This window comes from Drosophila persimilis, unplaced genomic scaffold (genome assembly GCF_003286085.1).
Source record: "Drosophila persimilis strain 14011-0111.01,24,50 unplaced genomic scaffold, DperRS2 tig00000000-arrow-pilon, whole genome shotgun sequence".
NCBI classification, from domain to species: domain Eukaryota; kingdom Metazoa; phylum Arthropoda; class Insecta; order Diptera; family Drosophilidae; genus Drosophila; species Drosophila persimilis.
The window spans coordinates 7,800,704-7,819,070 of NW_020825288.1; the positions used below are offsets into that span (position 1 = coordinate 7,800,704).

Sequence of the window (18,367 nt, forward strand, 5' to 3'; positions counted from 1 at the left end):
TTTTTCAAAATTGGACCACTATTATCATACGTACATACATATGTTCATATGTGTATCAAGCTGCCATAGTAATAAAAGCAGACTGATTATTTTAGCCCCTTCTGGTCGTCAAACTTCAAAGGCATACTATACCGCTCAAAAGTTAGCTTCCTAACTTTCCCATTATCCCATTACTAAATGTTTTCGGCTGGATTCGAGAAAAATCTAAGACAATTATAGAATAAAAAAATATAATTAAGAACTATACAATTTGCACTACAAAGTGGCAATATTTGTTTGACTTTGTTCACAAGCTACAGCCATGGCCAACCAGTTGAAAATGAAAACGAAAGATAATTTATTTTTATCAAGCTTAGGTAATTTTTTGGGCGATATCTTTATAGGACATGGTTTGGCTGTTTTATAGGGTAGCATTTGCTACCATAAAACATTCTTTGCTTGTCTTTTCGTCGTGGCATTCTTCCGCTTCTTATCTGAGTCGTTATCCACAATCTTGATCTGATCTTTCCATTCTGGAAAATATACCAGATGACTTCAAGATCTCAGTTCATAAAGGGTAGGTAGGTATATAATTTGACCACAAAATCACTGGCTGATTTTTCTGTATCATTCTGAATTTCCCTTTAATTGTTCTTAGAAGTTAGCTCCGATGAGAGAATGCACCGCAATCAGCTGCTCTCCGATGCTTTCTATGGCCGTTCAATTGACGGCAATGCGCTCGCTATACTCTCCGATCCAACTGTGCACTCGATAGAGAAATTCGACAGCTTGCTGATAGATCTTCGCCATTCCGCCAAGGCATTGAGACGCGGGTCTCTGTCGCGAGCAGTTGTCGATTTTCGAGGCGGGATACCACTTAAGAGCGGTTCCTAGAGCTACCCCGTGCGTTCTTCTTGATTAGTTTATGGCGGGCGTAAAGTGTGAAATCGCCTGATCATGGAGTTGAACAATGTTACCGTCGAGGATAGCGCCTCCGTAAGTAATAATTCTGTGAGTTTTCGGCACCGACCTAGAGCAATTTGTCGTGTGCGTGGGTTTACATAAGAAAATGCGATTAGCCGTCCGTCCCGTGGACTCTGCATAATTGCTCTCAATTGTTGAAGCTTTTGCTCTGATATTTATCGGTTTTTGTTTTCTGTTTGCCATTGGCATTGCCCACCAAATCGAGGGGCAATGCTCGAGAATATAACACCAAGCAATTAACAGATCATTTAAAACAATTTGTTAATCGTTGCAGTACAAAAGTTGGGGTTCAAGTAATATTCCACTGTAATTTGTCATATTTTTTCGCAGGTCTCTCAGTAAACAATGTAGGAAATTGACAGTGTACTGATTTATCAACTATTCCAACTAATCAGCCATTAATTTATGGCCTGATTAAAACAATCTGGGTAGATGGTAGAACAAACCAGCATTCAGCATTAGGTATTCAGCATCCCATGGACCGTAGTCTGATACTCACGCTCAATTAATCACGATTGGCGAGCGTAGATGTCAGTCAAACTCGGGCTCCGATGAAAGGGGTCGCTGCCCACCGCCCCTGGGGGGCGGGGGACTCTTTTGAGCCATAAAGTTATGTAAATGAATGCAAGAATTTAATTGTAATGCTCATAAATAAAACAGTAAAACTTCCACACGGCGAGTGTACGGGAGAGTATAAAATCGGAATTGCCTGTTAGATGCTGGTACTCCCTAGCAGAAATGACTAATTAACATAAGTAAATAGATATTTTTGCATTAATAAAATATAATTATAGTATGTGATTACATTCATTTGCAGGGGGATGCGCACAATCGATCGCCGCACAATCGTGCGCCTCCGGTGGGAGCTACAGCCACAGCCACCGCCACATCCACACCCACACATGCCGAGAGGCAAAAGCCCCAACTGCTATATGCCATCAACGACAACCCGCCCTGGTATCTGAGCATATTCCTCGCATTCCAGCACTATCTGACCATGATCGGGGCCATTGTCTCCATCCCGTTCATACTGACGCCGGCGCTTTGCATGTCCGACGAGGATGCCAATCGGGGCATCATCATATCCACCATGATCTTCGTCACCGGCATTGTGACCTACTTCCAGGCCACGTGGGGCGTCCGTCTGCCCATTGTTCAGGGCGGAACCATCTCGTTTCTGGTGCCCACGCTCGCCATTCTCGCCCTGCCCCAGTGGAAGTGTCCTCCGCAGGCCGAGATGGATGCCATGGCCGAGGACGAGCGGCAGGAGCTGTGGCAAGTGCGTATGCGGGAGCTATCGGGCGCCATCGCTGTGTCCGCCATGGTTCAAGTCATCCTGGGCTACACGGGGCTGGTGGGCAAGATCCTCAAGTACGTCACGCCGCTGACAATTGTGCCCACTGTGTCGCTTGTGGGTCTGACGCTGTTCGAGCATGCGGCGGACACGGCCTCCAAGCACTGGGGCATAGCCGTGGGGTGAGTACTCCGAGATGTTTGCTTTTTTCCCACTCACCTATTCATGATCTATGCAGCACCACGGCCATGCTGACGCTCTTCTCGCAGATAATGTCGAATGTGTCCGTGCCCGTGGTGGCCTACCGCAAGGGTCACGGCTTTGAGGTGCGCCAGTTCCAGTTGTTTCGCCTGTTCCCGGTGCTGCTGACCATCATGATCATGTGGGGCCTGTGCGGCATCCTGACAGCCACCGATGTCTTCCCACCGTCGCATCCCTCACGCACAGATGTCCGCCTGAATGTCCTGATCAGCGCCAAGTGGTTCTACGTGCCGTATCCGGGTCAGTTCGGCTGGCCATCGGTCACGCTGTCAGGGGTTCTGGGAATGCTGGCCGGCGTGCTGGCCTGCACGGTGGAATCGCTGAGCTATTACCCGACTGTGTCGCAGATGTCCGGCGCCCACTCGCCTCCGCTCCATGCCATCAACCGGGGCATCGGCACTGAGGGACTAGGCACTGTCCTCGCCGGACTCTGGGGAGCTGGCAACGGAACGAACACGTTCGGAGAGAATGTCGGCGCCATCGGAGTCACTAAGGTTGGTACAGCGAGGCTTTTGGAAGGTTGACTTCTCCACTGATGGACTCATCTGCTTTCCAGATTGGTTCGCGTCGCGTCATCCAGTGGGCGGCGCTGATAATGGTCCTCCAAGGGGTGATCGGCAAGTTTGGGGCTATCTTCATTCTCATTCCTGATTCGGTGGTGGGCGGAATATTCTGCGTGATGTTCGGCATGATCATTGCCTTCGGCCTGTCCACGCTGCAGTATGTGGATCTGCGATCGTCGAGGAACCTGTACATCCTCGGTCTGTCCATATTCTTTCCCATGGTTCTCTGTCGCTGGATGCAGGAACATCCCGGTGCCATTGACACGGGCAACGAGACGGTCGACTCGACACTATCCGTGCTGCTGGGCACAACCATATTGGTGGGTGGTGTCCTGGGCTGCTTTCTGGACAACGTGATACCTGGCACGCCCGCCGAGCGCGGCCTCATCGAGTGGGCCAACGAAATGCCGCTCGGCGATGACAACATCAACGACGGCACGGCCACGGACTACGACTTTCCCTATGGCATGGATGCCATTCGCAGCTGGAAGTGGACCTACTACATACCCTTTATGCCCACCTACAAGCTCCAAAAGCAGAGCTGATTATCCCCACAGTCGGGCTCGATCGATGGGAACGCCAGAGAATAATAATGAATGCAATTCTATTTGTAATTCAGTTTTTATTATTTATTTTTAGAAAACGATGTTCTGTTCGTTCTCTCACGCCCTAATCTAATTACAATTTGAACACTTCCAATTCGCATTCGAATTCGGATTTCTACCCAAAACGAGCTAAAGATTTTATGTTTTTCTGTTTGTTTGTTTTTAAATTCGCTTATTTTTTGATTTGTAACTACTTTTTACTGTACGCTCTTCGTTTCCGTTTCCGTTTCCGCTTTCGCTCACAGTTATGCATATTTTCTATTATTTCGCAATAACATCAATAGACCTAGCAAACGAAAGCTTCTAACCACCAATTAAACTCTATTCAAATCTCGAAAACCATTTATAATCAGTTCGTTCTGTATAATGCAAAAAATTGGTGTTAAAATTATTTTGTAGAAATTTTAACGCATTTTCGGCGCGAGGCTTACACTCAAATCCTCCACAAAAATAGTATAGAAAATACATGTACAATATATATTTGTGAAACATATCCTCCATCCTTCTCTCCATCTCTGTGCGAGTACGAGTACGAGTACGAGTATCTCTGTATCTTTGTCTCTCATTCACACTTACAGTTAAAATCAACGTTATACGGCTATGGCTAAATCTAAAACCGTCGAGGAACCAAGGCACAATCATTTGAAAATCGTATATAATCGCATACACGATCTATTGCTGAAACTCCGCTATATCCGAACTACAACAAACCTACGACTAACAGCAGCGTCCAAAGGTGGCACTGCACTCTAGATTATAACTTTGGCTATATCAAAAAATTATCAAAAATTCTCTACAATTAATTGGATGCTGGGAACTGGGTGTCCGGGGGGTCTAGAACTTGTTGTGCTCATTATGGGGATTATGGTGGTGATGATGGGCAGACTGGGTCTGGCTCTGGGCAGGCTGTAGCTGGAGCTGTTGTTGTTTCTTGTTGCCGCCACTGCTGGCGCGCGAGGATGAGGCCGATACCGACGAGGAGGCAGGTGTGTTGGCCGGCGTGCTCATGGCCTGGCCATGTCCGTGCCCGTTCCCCTGATGGCCGGGGCTGGCCTTTTTCCGTTTGGAGTAGTAGCAGAAGATGCAGAAGCCATTCTGCGGTGTGGTACATCAAATGTTTGTCGGACTGCGAGTAGCCGAAGAAGTGCGGTAACGCGATCCGGACCTGTAATAACCTCAGCGTCAGTGGGGAACAGTTGGAAATGTGTAAGTAGTAGAGTTCGACTCACCGTGAAATGCTGGAGGTGTAGTCCCGCACAGGTGTGCGTGCTTCCCTTCTCTGGTAGGCGCTGCTACCGGCAGCACTGCTGCTGCTGGTTGTTGGTGGCTCCAGCAGCGACATCGTCCGATGATCGTAGGGCCGGATGGAGCGTCGTCCCAGGGTGGCATAACCATCCAGGTGGCTGCTGCCGGCCGCACTGCTGCTGCTGGCAGTGGGCAGGCTGCCGTTCAGGGTGTAGGAGGAGCGGCGCTTGGGATTGTACGTGTTGTAGTAGCCACTGGCGATGGCTCCGTTGCTGGGACTCGAGCTGGAGGAGCTCTTGTATCGCATGGGCACGGAGCTGTAGTCGTGCACCTCGTACCTCTTGCTGAGGAACGAGGGCGAGGTGTTGCGTATGTCGTTGAGGCTCTTGCGCGGCTTGCTCGTGGCCCCACCCGACGACGAGGTGGAGTAGTCCAACGGCGAGCGGTACATGGGAGGCTTCAGCTCCGTGCCCACTGGGCTCAGCTTCAGGGGCCTGAAGAACTGCTGGGCAATGTCCGGGGAGTGGGCGCGCGGCTCCACCTCCGCCACATGCAACTTGTGGCTGGAGCGAGCCTTGACCGCCGCCTGCTGTTCCCTGTAGTAGTCCCGCACCGCCGAGGGACCCACGATGCTGCTGGTGCGACGCGGCTTCTTCTGCTCGTTGAAGCGGCTGTAGAAGCTCCGCCGCTTGATGCGATCGATGACGCTCTCGTTGGGATCGGAGCTCTCCGAGCAGCGCGTGGGCGACGAGAGCGAGGCCCGCGACAGGCGCGACACTGTGGGCGAGGGCGTCGCGTGCAGCATGTAGTTGTCCTCGGAGCAGATCGACCAGTTGTCAAAGTACAGCTCCGGCTCCTCGGTGGGCGACAGGAACGTCGAGGTGGAGGCGCAGTCATCCTGGTAGCTGCGCGAGTCCGAGGAGTAGTTGGCAATGTTCTCGAAGGAGGGCGTCAGCATCGGATTGTTCCGGTTGATCTCATGCGCCGACGAGGTGCGGTACCCCGACGTCTGCGAGCTGCAGTTGTTGTTCGTGTTCGTCGAGTTGTTGTTGGTGGCATTCTCCACGGACTGCTGGCTGGAGCTGTTGTTCGAGGAGGCGCTCTTCATGGCCCCCGGATAAGGTGGCAGATTCGAGTACAGTCCCAACCCGCCGTTGCCATTGATCAGCGCCGGATTGGTCTTGGATCCGCGGTAGCTGCTGCCACTTGTGGTGGTGGTGGCTGTAGTCACGGCGCTGGCCGCCCCACTCGCACCACTGGCCCCCTGGGCACTGGCCAGATCCAACATCAGACCTTTGCGCTTCTCCTTGATGCTCGGGGTGGTGCTGCTGCTGGCGCTGGTCGGCTTCATGGCCTGTCCCTGGTTCTGTCTGCAGTCCGGACAGGCCGTCTCGCAGTTGCAGTTCTCTTCGGTGGCGGCCTGGGCAATCGGCTTGGCCTTCACCACGTTCTGGTAGATGGGCGATGTCGGCAGCAAGGGATCCTGCTCCTCGCGCACCTGTCGCTCAATGTTGCTGGTGGATCGAGTGCTCCGCACACGCCTTTGTTCGCTGCTCTCCCGATCGAAGCGTCGCAGCAGTCCCCCGAACATCTTGTTGACGGCTCCACTCTGCTTCCCGGTGGCCCCGTCCGTGCCGACTCCGGCATGCAGCTCTTCCACGCTGGCCGCTCGCTTGGGACTCGCCCTCGAGCTGGACTGGGAGCGAGGCACAGAACGCTCCCGCAGCGAGCGCAGCATGCTATCGAAACGGGACCGTTTGTCCACTCGCTTGTCTTCGGCCGGCAGCTCGATTGATTTCTCAGCCTCCAGAGACTTTTTCTTGCGCAGTACCGTGGCCTTCTCGGGGGAGCTGCGCTCCTCCGGTGAGCCCTGCTTCTGGGTGCAGGCCAAGGCTGTCGACCCTCCGGATGTGGCCGTCTTCTTGTCCTTGCTCATGGCCGAGTCACGCAGCTTCTCGAACTTCTGGCCCAGGGCGTAGAGCAGGCCCTTGCTGGGCTTCTTCTCCGGCGACTTCTCCTTCGATTTGATCACGGGACTCGACTCCTTGGAGCTGTCTGCAGGTGTTGTTGTGGCCGTGGTGTTTGTGGTTGTTGTGGCTGAGGGCGACGTGGTGGGCGTCACTGGCGTTGGTGGCACCAGCTTGGATTTCTTGGACACTTTGATGATTTTCTTGATAGTCGTCGGCCGCGAGTCGCTTGAGGAAGAGGCCGTGTCCTTGGTATCGATCACGTTACTCATGGTGCCGGTGGGCGTGGCCGAAAGAGATTTCTCCTCCGACGTGGACTTGGAGCTGACGGGAGTGCCAGTGGCGGAGATATCTGCCGAGGCAGTTGGAGTCGCCTCCGCAATGGTGGGAATGGCCACCCCGCTCCGTGCGACCTTACGTAATTCCTTGGGCGTGGCCAGCTTGGTGGCTGGATAGCTCTTGGGACGCATTAGGCGGCTCTCCCGTGGCGCATTCTCCCCAGCCTGAGAGTCGTTGCCCACGGCTGATGGCAGCTTGCTCGGAAGCTTACTGGGCATTGCCGAGGCAGAAACCGAGGGTTCGGGCAGCTCCGTTCCAGACTTGAGGCTCAGACCGAGGTCCTTCATGGGGTAGGACTTGGGGCGCTTCAGCCGGGTCTCCTTGGGCGTAGAGGCAGGCACTGGCATCTCTGTGCCAGCTGTCTCCGTACTGGGCGTCTTCGGTTCGTCTGCCTTCCTAGACACCTTCTTGACTTTCCGTACCAGCGTAGTGGTTGTTGTTGTTGTCGTCGTTGAGAGCTTGGTGGCCTCCGCCTCGTTGGAGGCGACATCCTTGGGCTTCACCTTCTTCACCTTGCGGATGGTTGAGGTCTCCTCCGTCTTGTCAGTCTCTCCATCGGGAGTCTGGCCCTGCTCGTGTTGGGTGCGCACGGCGGAGAGAAGCTGCAGCTCTTGCAGAATCTTGTCCGCCAGCTCATGCTTGTCCAGATCGGTTTCCAGCTCACGTGGCCTGGAAACACTTCGTTGTCGCAGTCCCGAGCGCTTGCCTGAAGAGTCCTGTGCTGTCTGTCCTGTCTGTTGGGTGCCTTCGGGTGCATCTGGGAAAAGTTCCACGCTCTTGTTGCGCGTGTGACGCATCGATGACCTGACTGGTCCTGGCTCCAGTGTGGGCACCTCATCGGCTTGCTCCACGTTGGGCAGACTGTGCTTGCGCCGACGCAGATCCGCCTGCTCCATGCGATCGCTGGATTTCTCGCGTATGTCCCGCAACATGTTCTGCGTGTCGCGATCGCGGTCGCGTGGATCGTCGAAGAAGTCGGGCCGCAGAAAGCGTGAGATTCGGCGCTGCGAGGAGCGTCCGCGCAGGGAACTACTGCCCTCGCCCGGTGGCACGCTCGCCGGCAATGCACCGTTCGGCGGCGGCGACAGGCAGCCGCTTGGCGGACGCCCCAGGCCAGCGCTATAACGCTTTTCCGGCACCTCCTTCGTCGTCGTCGTTGTTGTCGCTCCATTGCTGGACTTGCTCAAGTAGGGGGAGTAGTACTTGTACTTGTCACTGATGTCGCTGGTGTAGGTGCTGCTGCAGAGCGAGGACTTGCCGTAGTCATCCCGACATACGCTGCTGCTGCGGCTCTTGCTGGTCGTAGTCGGCGTCGTTGCAGGCTGTACTCCCGCTCCAGTTGTCCCCTCCTGATTGGGCTGTGCCTGGGTCTGGGTCAGGGCCTGGCTCCGGCTCAGACTGCGTCGATAGATGGCAGTACTGGCCGCCGTTGTCTTGGGTGCATCTGTGAGGGGCTTGGGCTTGTACTCCTCCTCCGGCTGATCCGGCAAGTAGCCGCGGCCGCCGCTCTGACTGCGCTTGTAGGGCTTCGGGGTGTTGGCGCTGCTGGGGGCACTGGTCTGCACGCTCAGGGTGCGGGACAGCTTGCGGGCCTGGGTGGGCGGCAGCTTGGCCAGCAGCTGTTCCTGAAAGCACTTGGGCAGTCCCGGCGTGATGCTGGACAGCGTTTCGAGATCCTTCTTGCTCAGCCGCAGCCGCGAGAGATCCAGGTCGGCCAGGTCCAGAGGCTCCTCAGCGGTGACGGCTGCCGCTGGGGTTGTCGCTGTTGTTGGGGCCGTCTTCTCCACATGGGCCGGCGCCGAGCTGGGCTTGCTGGAGCTGCCCTTGCCCTGGTGGTGACCTGTGGGGAGATTGAAAGAGTGGAAGGCACATAGATGAACATCGATGGCACTTGTCCGCCGGCAGACTGATAGAACGATTTAGTGGCTTCGATTAGTGATTCACTTACTTGCCGGGCGATGGATATCGAGTGTTAGGGGACTACTTACAGTGGATCCATCGATTCAGCGGTTCGGAGGCCCAGTGATCTGTAAACGTTTTGTGTCTTGTTTTGGCAACCAAAAGAACTCTTTATCGGCGGACTAGATTCGAACAAAGAACAAACAAACTTGCAGGAACGAATTACAACAAGGATTAGGACACGTGCAGGACACAAGCTGGCCAATAACAACAAACGCTCAACAATTTGAATGTCATGTTTTATTTTCGCTGTGTATAAAAATAGTTTCATATGTTGTTTGGAATGTTTCTGGGGGTGTAAGTGTGTAAGTGTTTAGTTCTTTTTTTTTAGTATAATGGCTTAATTGGTAGACTTGAAGCTCTGGAATGCTTTTCTTGAGTTGGATTCAGTTAGGTCGAGCAAAATGACTGGAATGCGGGCCCTGCTCTCTGGAGCAGTGCTTCAAACGATTGTCTAATATTTAAAATTATACAATAGTTAAAGAAAATAAATCACAAAGTGTCGCGTGTCTACATTATGAAACTGGAATGATTCGATAGGTGAAAAGATCAAATTGTTCAAATGTTATCCAAAAATATATATGTATAATACAATTCACAATCGTTTCTGGCAATTCCGATTGCTGGCGTTCGGCACTTTAATTAAAAGTTTTCCCTATGCCGTTGGCTCTCCAAAATGAAATACAAACAATTTTGTTAAACAATAAACAAATGTGTAAATCGAATTGGGTAACACAAAAGAGTTTGAACAATTTCAGCCAGGTCAGGTTCTGGTTCCACCAGAACACACCCACTGCAAAGCTCTCGACAGCTGCACCCACTAGCACCCAAACCACCCATCCACCCACAGGGCCGGCAATTGGCAGAGCAGAGCAGAGCAGGGCTGTGCTGCTGCCATAGCTTTATGGCTTCTTGGGGCTTCTTGTGGTTGCTGTGGCGGTGGGACTGCGGATGATGGTGCTAGTGGCGGTGCTCTTGCTGCTGCTGCTGATGGCTTTGGCCCGCTGGGGTGTTGCAGTGGCTGTTGCTTGGATGGTGGCCTGGATGGTGGTGGCTGCTTGTCTGATTTGCTGCTGCCGGTTGCTGCCGCCGCAGTTGTTGCTGGAGGTGGTGGTGGTTATGGTTAGCTTCGACGGAGTACTGGCCCCGGCCCCGGCCACGGCAACCGTCGTGGCAATTATGGCGGGATGCGTTTTGGTAGCTGTGGCTGTGGCTGTGGCAGTGGCAGTGGCAGTGGTGACGGTACTGAACGGACTCTGGTTAATGGTTATAACATGCTTTGTGGGCGTGGTAGTAGTTAAAGTAGTTAAACCAACTGCAAACGAAAGTAAGTACGAAATTGTGTGTAAACGGCCAATAATAAAATTATCACTCAAAATAATTAGGTTGTTTTATGTGGCGCTCTACAGTTCTACGGTTACGATATGCATCGCCTAAGGACTAAGGCTAGTTGGATGATCATGAGATTGGGTGGGTTAAGGCTGGTGGTTCTAGGGATTGGTTCTACGGAATGATGATGAACGAAACAAGTTCGATTAGTAGCTGAGATCATTTTCAATTCTGTACAGTATTATCGTATTCAAAGTTTTGGACATTTTTTCTTCGACATTTGTTGATTACAACGATTGTTACTTCTTTTTTTTTTATATATTTTATTTGTATTTTCAAGATCGTTTTTCATGGCGCTCTGTTTCACATCGATTATTATTTACATATTGGAAAAAAAAGCCCAGAACTCAGAAATTTGTTTTTGGTTTTCTGTTTTTTCAACACAGATTGTTTTAGAGCCAAGTTAGTGGTTGGTTTTTGGTCTAGCAGCTTGTTGGCTTGTTGGCTTGTTGGCTTGTTGGCTTGTTGGCTTGCTGGCGGTTTTTAACAGCGTGGACAGGTGGACAGTGTAGACTACATTGAGAAGCTTTTTGAGTGGTTTTTTTTTTGGCTTTTGGTGCGCATGGGGTGTGTATGTGTGTGTGCGTGTGAGGCTTAGTGATGTTAAACAAATTAATTTCTTGTACAACACAAATTGTTTTTGGTTTAATTTCGGTTTCTTAATTTTTGGGTTTAATCTTGTTTGTAACTAATAAAAAAACACATTAAAAACGAAGAAGAAAACTTTGGGAAACTCAACTTGAAACTTGGATTTTCGTTTTTGGTTTTTGGTTTTCGATTTTATTATTTATTTTTTTGTGTGTGTGTGTGTGTGTGTGGGTGTTGTGGGGTTAGCGCATTAGAAAAGTTTCTAGTTTCTAGTTTGCTTGTTGTTGTTTTTTTTTTTTTTTTTTTTGAGGGGTGTATGATGGGGAGTAGGAGTACGAGTATATATATAACTGGTAAAACTAAAACAAATTTAAGGTAGCGGGGCCATTTGCATAAGAAAAGAACTGTACAACAATTAATTTTCCAAAGGAAATATACGAGAGTATTTTCATAAAAATTCTTTTGGTTGCGAAAACATAATCTCTGTGGTCGCACACCACACAAACAAATCCAATAATAACAACGAAAAAAAAAAACAAAAAACAAAATAATTTCGTTTTGTTTTTGTTTGTTTTTTGCGGTTGCAAAAGAATGCAATGCAATCTTTATTGTCCTCTAGATGGTTCTCACTGCAAAATGTAGTAAATTTATTAGGTGTTTTGTTGTTTCATTTGCTTTAGTTTATTTGATGGTCGTTAAGATTAAGTACAATTTCCTCATCCATCCATCCATTAACAATTTCCTTCTCTTCGAATAACATTTGGGTCTGATGGTGGAGGGGGGGGGGGACACTTGGTACAGAGGATATCGAGTATATACGTATATCCTTGAGCGTGTCAATATATTCTAACAGGTATACAGAACTTTGAATACGATTTCATTTCACATTATTGACTTGACACAAATTTGTTTCTTTTCTTTGAATAGTTTGTAGTTTGTTTGTAGCTTCATTTTCATCATCATTGCATGAGAGAGCGGTACATAATAATAATAATAATAATTGAAAGGCAAATCATAAAAGGTGGGCGGGGCGGATAGGGCAAATCATAAGTGGTGCGAGAACGATTAGGGGCACGTCTTGGGGTGCGGGGGGCTTTGGTTCGGTTCTTGTTGAGCAATAAATACGAGTACGGGGTATGTAATTGTGGGCTACACAGAAACCAATCGTTCGAAAAGCATCAGCGGCATTAGGGGTTAATAACAAAAAAAGACTTGTGCTCTAGGACAGACAGCAGATAGAGATATAGATAAAGATATATTTCACTGGATAGAGCGATAGATAGATAGATATATAGTAGAATTATGCTATTAAAAACTGTGCGCGCACACAAAACAGAAACTAATAAAAAAAAATAATAAATATATATGTGATGTATATATTCATATCATTTCCAACAGAATTAAATTTTTGTCATTGTTTAAGTATTAATTGGCATTTTCATTTGATAATTACAGTAGACACTTAATTAATAATTATTGTGTTGTTTTTGTGTGTGTTTCATTGCTGTTGTTGTTGGTTTTTTTTTTTTAAACTGGTTTTGAGGGGATTTCAGGCTGCACAATATATGGTACTGTTTTACGATTTACGGTTTAGACTATATAGAGATAAGGTAATTTTCACTTGATCTGTATTCAATTTGTTTTCGTTTAGCAAACATCAAAAAACTACTAGAAATATATATACGAATATGTAAATGTAGATATAGATATATTGTAGATGTAGGCATAGGTAGATTGAAATTGAAATAAACTCTTATTTATGTAGCAGAACATTTTCTATAGATTTGTCTGATGTCTGGACAGCCAGTTTCTGAATCAGAATTCAGATTTTTCATTTCCCTTTTTTTTTTTTGATATTTGTTTTTTTTTTTTTCTGTTTTTCGGTTTACTTTTCCTGTTGCGACTGTCTCCACTACTGATCTAGGTATTTACTCTTTAATCTGTGATATTCACCTCTTGGCAAAGTGGCGCCGGTGCGCGAGAACATCGATTCCATGTCGCTGCCCAGGTCCCGGGACATGCTGTGCCGCCAGGGGGCACCCAGGCCTCCGCTGTTGCTGCCACTGTTCAGGCGGCTGTTGGGGAAGAGAGAGAGAAAACGAATGTCAAACTGGTGCACCATCAGCCCCTTCTTCCCACCTAGAGGACGACACAGTCGAGACGAACGTACAGCCGAGGGACTTGCACATTACATGGGATGGACCAACTTACAGGCAGCATTTTTGGCCGCCCGGCCACGACGCCAGCCACCGGCGTAGCCGTCCCGCCGTAATGTTCAAGGCCCCCAGCCAGCGCTCCCCGCACCTGAAAGCAGGAGCAGGTGTGACAACAGCCAAATATTATTTTGTATGGATTGCGGTTTAATGGTGTACAGCAGGAGATGGCATTTGGGCGGCAGCCTACAGTGCGTTTCATAATAATAATAATAGCACAATCCATAGACATCAGCGATTACACTCAGAGAAAAATACACTGGATTCAAAATATTTACAATTCGATTTACCACCGGGCCACGACGACGATCTCCGTCTCGTTTGCTCACAAAAATACCCTCGATGGAGTACGATTTATCTAGAATTTACGTGAAGAAACTTTTGTGATCTTTGCCCACATAAAATAGTTTTTTATGAGGATTTGTTGCCACATTTTCTACAGGAAATTTTAGACCATTTTTCGTTTAAAAAATTGTAGAAAATAATGCAATTATGTCATGCTTATAAAAATTACCCAATCTTATAGAAAATGTATCAAATATTTTACTTTTGAAAAATACGATGGAAAAGCTCTTAAAACTGCTGTGCCTTAACTTTCTATATATTTAAGTAACACTTTCTTTTGTTAAGTCCGAAACTTTAGGCTCTGAATAAAATATTGGGCGACGATAATTATATCTCATATTTTAATTAAATATTTTTATATTTAAAATAAATATATTTCATATTTAAATTAAATATATGCCTAATATTTTCTTCAAATTTTGTAAATTTTTGTTTTATATTATATTATATAATTTATATAAATATTTTATATTATATTTTATATTTATTTTCAAGTGTTTTATATTCAAATTGAATATATAATTCAAATATTTATGGCTGTGTCTTTTTCTCTGAGTGCACTCACACTCACACTCGCCCCCCTTTTGGGTTCTGTAACGCACTGTAGTAGCTGCCAGCATAGGGTTCTGGTTTTGGTTCTGGTGCGAGTTCTTGTTCTGGTGGTACTTACACTTGCTTCTTCTCGACCGTCTCGCTATAGCTACTCGTATAACTAACTTGGGATCTATGCACGCTTCGTGAGTGATGGGTTAAAGCATTGATTGGTGGATGTTGGATTTGTTATTGTTAGATGGGAGGTAAGTGGCAAGGCAGCATGTAAGAAATGGATAACAAAATTAGCAATGTTTGAGTGGTGTAAAAGCACTAGATCCCATCATATCCATGGGTCATGGTCGTGGTGTCCGCTGGAGTACTGCCGCAGGAGTGGACTCTTAATCAAATCACTTTCGACTGTGACGACTCCAACGGAAGGAAATGTAATGAAATTATTAACTGCAGCCACGCTGGGACACGTTTGCATAAGCTGCAATGGCAGTCTGACTGGCAGACTGATTGACTGACGGACTGTCTGTTTGAATGTCTGGCTGGCTGGATGGGTGGCAATCAACTTTGGATGCCACTCGCTCGGACGGCACTCACCTGGCAAAGGGTGAGACTCCCTGGCTCCAGAATGGACTGTGGCTCTGTGCCTGCCGCGAGATGTCCGTGAGCAGGCGACTAGAATGGCTGGGGAAACCGACTGTCAGGTCGCTGTTGACGTTGAGGCGATTCGTTAAGTTTCGCACCTGCAATATTCACAAAATTATGAAGTCCAGCGCCCAGAGACGTAAAGTAATGTATATTAAAGCCTTGTCCTAGAGTCTTACCCGCTGCAGCAGTGTCGAGAACAGATTCTCCGCCGTGAGTATCTCAAAGCCATCATCGTCGTCATCATCCTCTTCGTTAGAGCTTTGCGAGTCGTTGTCCTGACTAATTTTCTTGACAGGTCTTGAGCTTCTGCGGGTGTGTTACAAAGAGAGAAGTTGGGAGATGGTAAGATGATGAAAATAACTGAATCAAAAGGCAGCCAGGGTGGGGAGTGCACAGGGGAGTGGGGAGGAGGGAAGGCTGACTGATTCAATCCGGCAATCCAGTTACGTATTCATGCCATGGGTGGGCGGATTGGGCGGATTGGTCGATTGGGCCACAACCTTTGGTTTAGACTAAGCGAAAAGGATGCTGGCAAACCTGAGTCGGTGTGGGGTGAAGCGTGCCTCCTCATCGGCCCCGGGCCCGGCTCCGGCGCCGTCACGTGTTATGGAGGTGGTGCGCATCTTCTGGAATGGCGAACCCTCATCGAAGCCGGCCTCGCTGAGCAGGGAGCTGTGTGCAAAATTGAATTCATTCAAGCGCAAGTTGCACCCAAGGTTTGATGGCAAAACTTTTACCCAATGCGACGCGACGGACGCAGTCGGCTAAAGGTGGACCGACTGGAGGCGGTGGTGTGACTCGATTCGGATGGCTCGATGCTGCGCTCTCGGGGCGTGATGAAGCCACCGCCCTCGACGGCAATCGGTATGATAAATTCACGTGGACTCTTCTTGATGGGCTGGGAGGTGCCCAGTCCTGTCACGGTTGCCTGTGACATATTTGTGGCCGTGGTGGTGGTCGCATCCGATTCGGATTCGACCGTCGACTGGCGTGACAGTGAGCCGGAACTGCAGGAGGTTGTAAGACACGCAAATACTTTTATAGCATCTTTCGAATATTCATGGCAACTGTTTCATCCCGCTTACCGCGTGGTTGTGTTGGAGCTGGTGCGTCCGTAGGCGTGCTGCGTGGGTGGTCGCTGGATGGTGATGACATGCTCCTTGGGCTCCAGGCTGGTCGCTCGCGCCTGCAGCGTCGTCTTGATGGGGCTGTACGGTATGGGGCCTTCGCGCGGCGGGGCGCTGCGCAGATCGGCCACCGGATGCTGCATCTCGGTGCTGAAGCGCATGGCCGGCTGTGGTGCCTGCTCTGGTATGCGCGGCTTGATCTCCAGCTGCACCTCCGACTTGGCATTGATCTTCCGGCGCGGCAGAGTGGCCGACTTGAGGGTAATTGAGGCTGTGGAGGTCTTGACGGCCCCGGGTGTGCCCGGCTGTCCATCGGCTCCGGGCGAAGCTGCAGATTAGAGAGAATCTCGGATTAGTTGTGGGCTCCACGGGCGGATGAAAGAGTGAGTGGTGGAGTGTCGGGGTGTGGTGCAACAGCAACGAGTAAGCAATGAAGCATAAGTGAACAGTAACAGAAATAGAAACAGAAACAAACAATCAGTTGGGTTAAAGAGAGTTCATGTACTACATTGTTGGGGGTTAATTAACAGCGGCAGAGGCACAGGCAGAGGCATAGTCAGGAGGCACTGGCACAGCGGCTACAGATACCGTCCTACAATCATTGGTTGGAAATTGAAAGATAGAACACAACGAGCACGAACAACAACAGCAGCAGCAACAACAACAACAACAACGACAACGAGAACAACAACCAGAACAAACAACGTCTAAAAAAAGAGCCACAAGGTATCGGGTTTGGGTTCGGCCACAAAAAAAAAACAAGGTAGAGGAAAGCAGAGCCCGGACTACAGAGTCCTGAGTGAGAAGAGAGACTACCAAGCCGGGATTGTTATCACACTGATTAGACAGGGATTTCCCAGCCACAAATGGGCAGATCCTAGCCGTGGGAAATCCATCAGCCCAACCAGTGTGGCCATACAGCAGGAAGGGAAAACAAATAAAGATTCGAGGAACGCAACGGGAACACAGAGCGGGAATAGGAACAGGAAACGGAAACGGATTGAGTGGATTGCTGGGCACACACACACACACACGCATAGCATAGGAATGGGGGTCTGGGTTCTCCATCGGTCTGGTTTGGTGGGGATGTTCGTTGGCTTTTTTGGAGACCGCCGCCAAGACTTACATTTCAGCCACATGGCCGCGGGCATGGCAGATGTACTACTGGCATTGGTATTGAGTGTGTCTTGAGCTTGATTATGAAATGGTCTCGTGCGCGAACTGACATTGTAATTGACATTAGGCATCGTGTTGCAATTGCTGTTGCTGCTGTTGTTGCCGCTGTTGCCGCCTCTGTTGACGCCGCTGCTGTTGGCTTGCTGGGCAAATTGTGGCAATGGCTGCGGCGCGAACATGGCACCCGATCCTCGCTGCTGTTCCTGCTGGTACTTTTGTTGCAGCATCCTGAATGGACTGCTGTTCGCAGGCTGGAAGATGCTCGCCGAGCTGTACGCCGCCTGGGGCTGCCATGTGGCCGGCCGCTTCGATGTTGCCGATGATTTGCCGGGCAGTCCACTACCAAAGAGCCGCTGCTGTATGGTCTGCTTGGCCGCCGCCAAGGCATTGGGTGAGATCAGCACTGGCGGCGCTGTCTGTGGGCCACATATCGGCGGCGAAGGCGTCAGATAGCCCATAAAATTACTGCCACTTTCTCCGCGTATCGGTGCACTGTTGGGCCCACTCACGCCCACGCGACTGCCACTGCCACCGCCCAAGCCATTGCCATTGCCATTGCCGTTGCCGATGCCACAAAACGGTGCCGGCCTGCGTATCACTAAAATTAAGATGATGAGTCAATGAATATGAGGAGGCATGTATGTGGGTGGTTGGGTAGCTGGACAGACACAGGTGAGACTCCATGAGTACGATAATGAGTGGTAAAATAAATGATAATTGACTGGGTTGAAGGGGAATTTTGCTTTGGATTTTCTCTTAGCTGGGATTCGCTTTGATGGAGAGACAGACAGAGAGAGAGAGAGAGAGTGAGTGAGTGAGAGCAGAAGATTATATTCGAAAAGCCAGATATAATCCATGCAGCACTCCGCTTGCAAAACGTTTACATACACATTGAAAATCGAAAGAAAACAAGACGATGGACTGGAGGTTGGAGTCGAGCGCACAAGTCGTGGATCGATAGGCATAATAGACTATCTGGTAATCAGTAAAAAGTTATTCTAAACCTATTCCTCCCTTTGCTAGACAAAACAAAAAAAAAGACATGCACACGACATGTATTTTGTTGTTGGATTCTAAAGCACTTTTCGCTGGTGCGTCTGCCTGGGTTATCGAAGAATAAATATCGCAGTAATGTGCCCATT

At 49.2% G+C, this 18,367-nt stretch overlaps 2 protein-coding genes across 6 annotated transcripts in view; one reads left to right on the forward strand and one right to left on the reverse strand.

The window, feature by feature from the left end:
* The first annotated feature begins 822 nt into the window (after nt 1-822).
* LOC6588203 (solute carrier family 23 member 1) lies at nt 823-3,695 on the forward strand. Its single transcript, XM_002012846.2, has 4 exons — nt 823-975; nt 1,781-2,439; nt 2,496-3,012; nt 3,075-3,695. The coding sequence occupies exons 1-4, from the start codon at nt 937-939 to the stop codon at nt 3,624-3,626; spliced, it is 1,767 nt and encodes a 588-aa protein (XP_002012882.1). The 5' UTR covers nt 823-936; the 3' UTR covers nt 3,627-3,695.
* Nucleotides 3,689-18,367, reverse strand: part of LOC6587836 (flocculation protein FLO11) — a 55,695-nt gene continuing 41,016 nt past the window's right edge. The window contains exons 7-15 of one of the 5 annotated variants that reach the window (XM_026991116.1): nt 16,008-16,377; nt 15,660-15,929; nt 15,460-15,594; nt 15,099-15,228; nt 14,872-15,017; nt 14,402-14,464; nt 13,127-13,248; nt 4,916-9,077; nt 3,689-4,851 (exon numbers count right to left, since the gene is read on the reverse strand). In XM_026991116.1, the coding sequence (XP_026846917.1) occupies nt 4,797-4,851; nt 4,916-9,077; nt 13,127-13,248; nt 14,402-14,464; nt 14,872-15,017; nt 15,099-15,228; nt 15,460-15,594; nt 15,660-15,929; nt 16,008-16,377 (5,453 nt within the window). In that variant the 3' untranslated portion in view covers nt 3,689-4,796. Of the gene's footprint in view, nt 4,852-4,915; nt 9,078-9,421; nt 10,512-13,126; nt 13,249-14,401; nt 14,465-14,871; nt 15,018-15,098; nt 15,229-15,459; nt 15,595-15,659; nt 15,930-16,007; nt 16,378-17,175; nt 17,824-18,367 lie in introns of those variants that run through there. The other 4 variants (XM_026991108.1, XM_026991130.1, XM_026991125.1 and 1 more) reach the window with 4 other exon arrangements.

Bases quoted from the DNA above. Each gene is read 5' to 3' on its own strand.
- LOC6588203 (XM_002012846.2), top strand. From the start codon at position 937: ATGGAGTTGAACAATGTTACCGTCGAGGATAGCGCCTCC. The intron at 976-1,780 runs GTAAGTAATAAT...ATTCATTTGCAG, and splicing joins CCGTCGAGGATAGCGCCTCC to GGGGATGCGCACAATCGATC. The intron at 3,013-3,074 runs GTTGGTACAGCG...TCTGCTTTCCAG, and splicing joins GCGCCATCGGAGTCACTAAG to ATTGGTTCGCGTCGCGTCAT.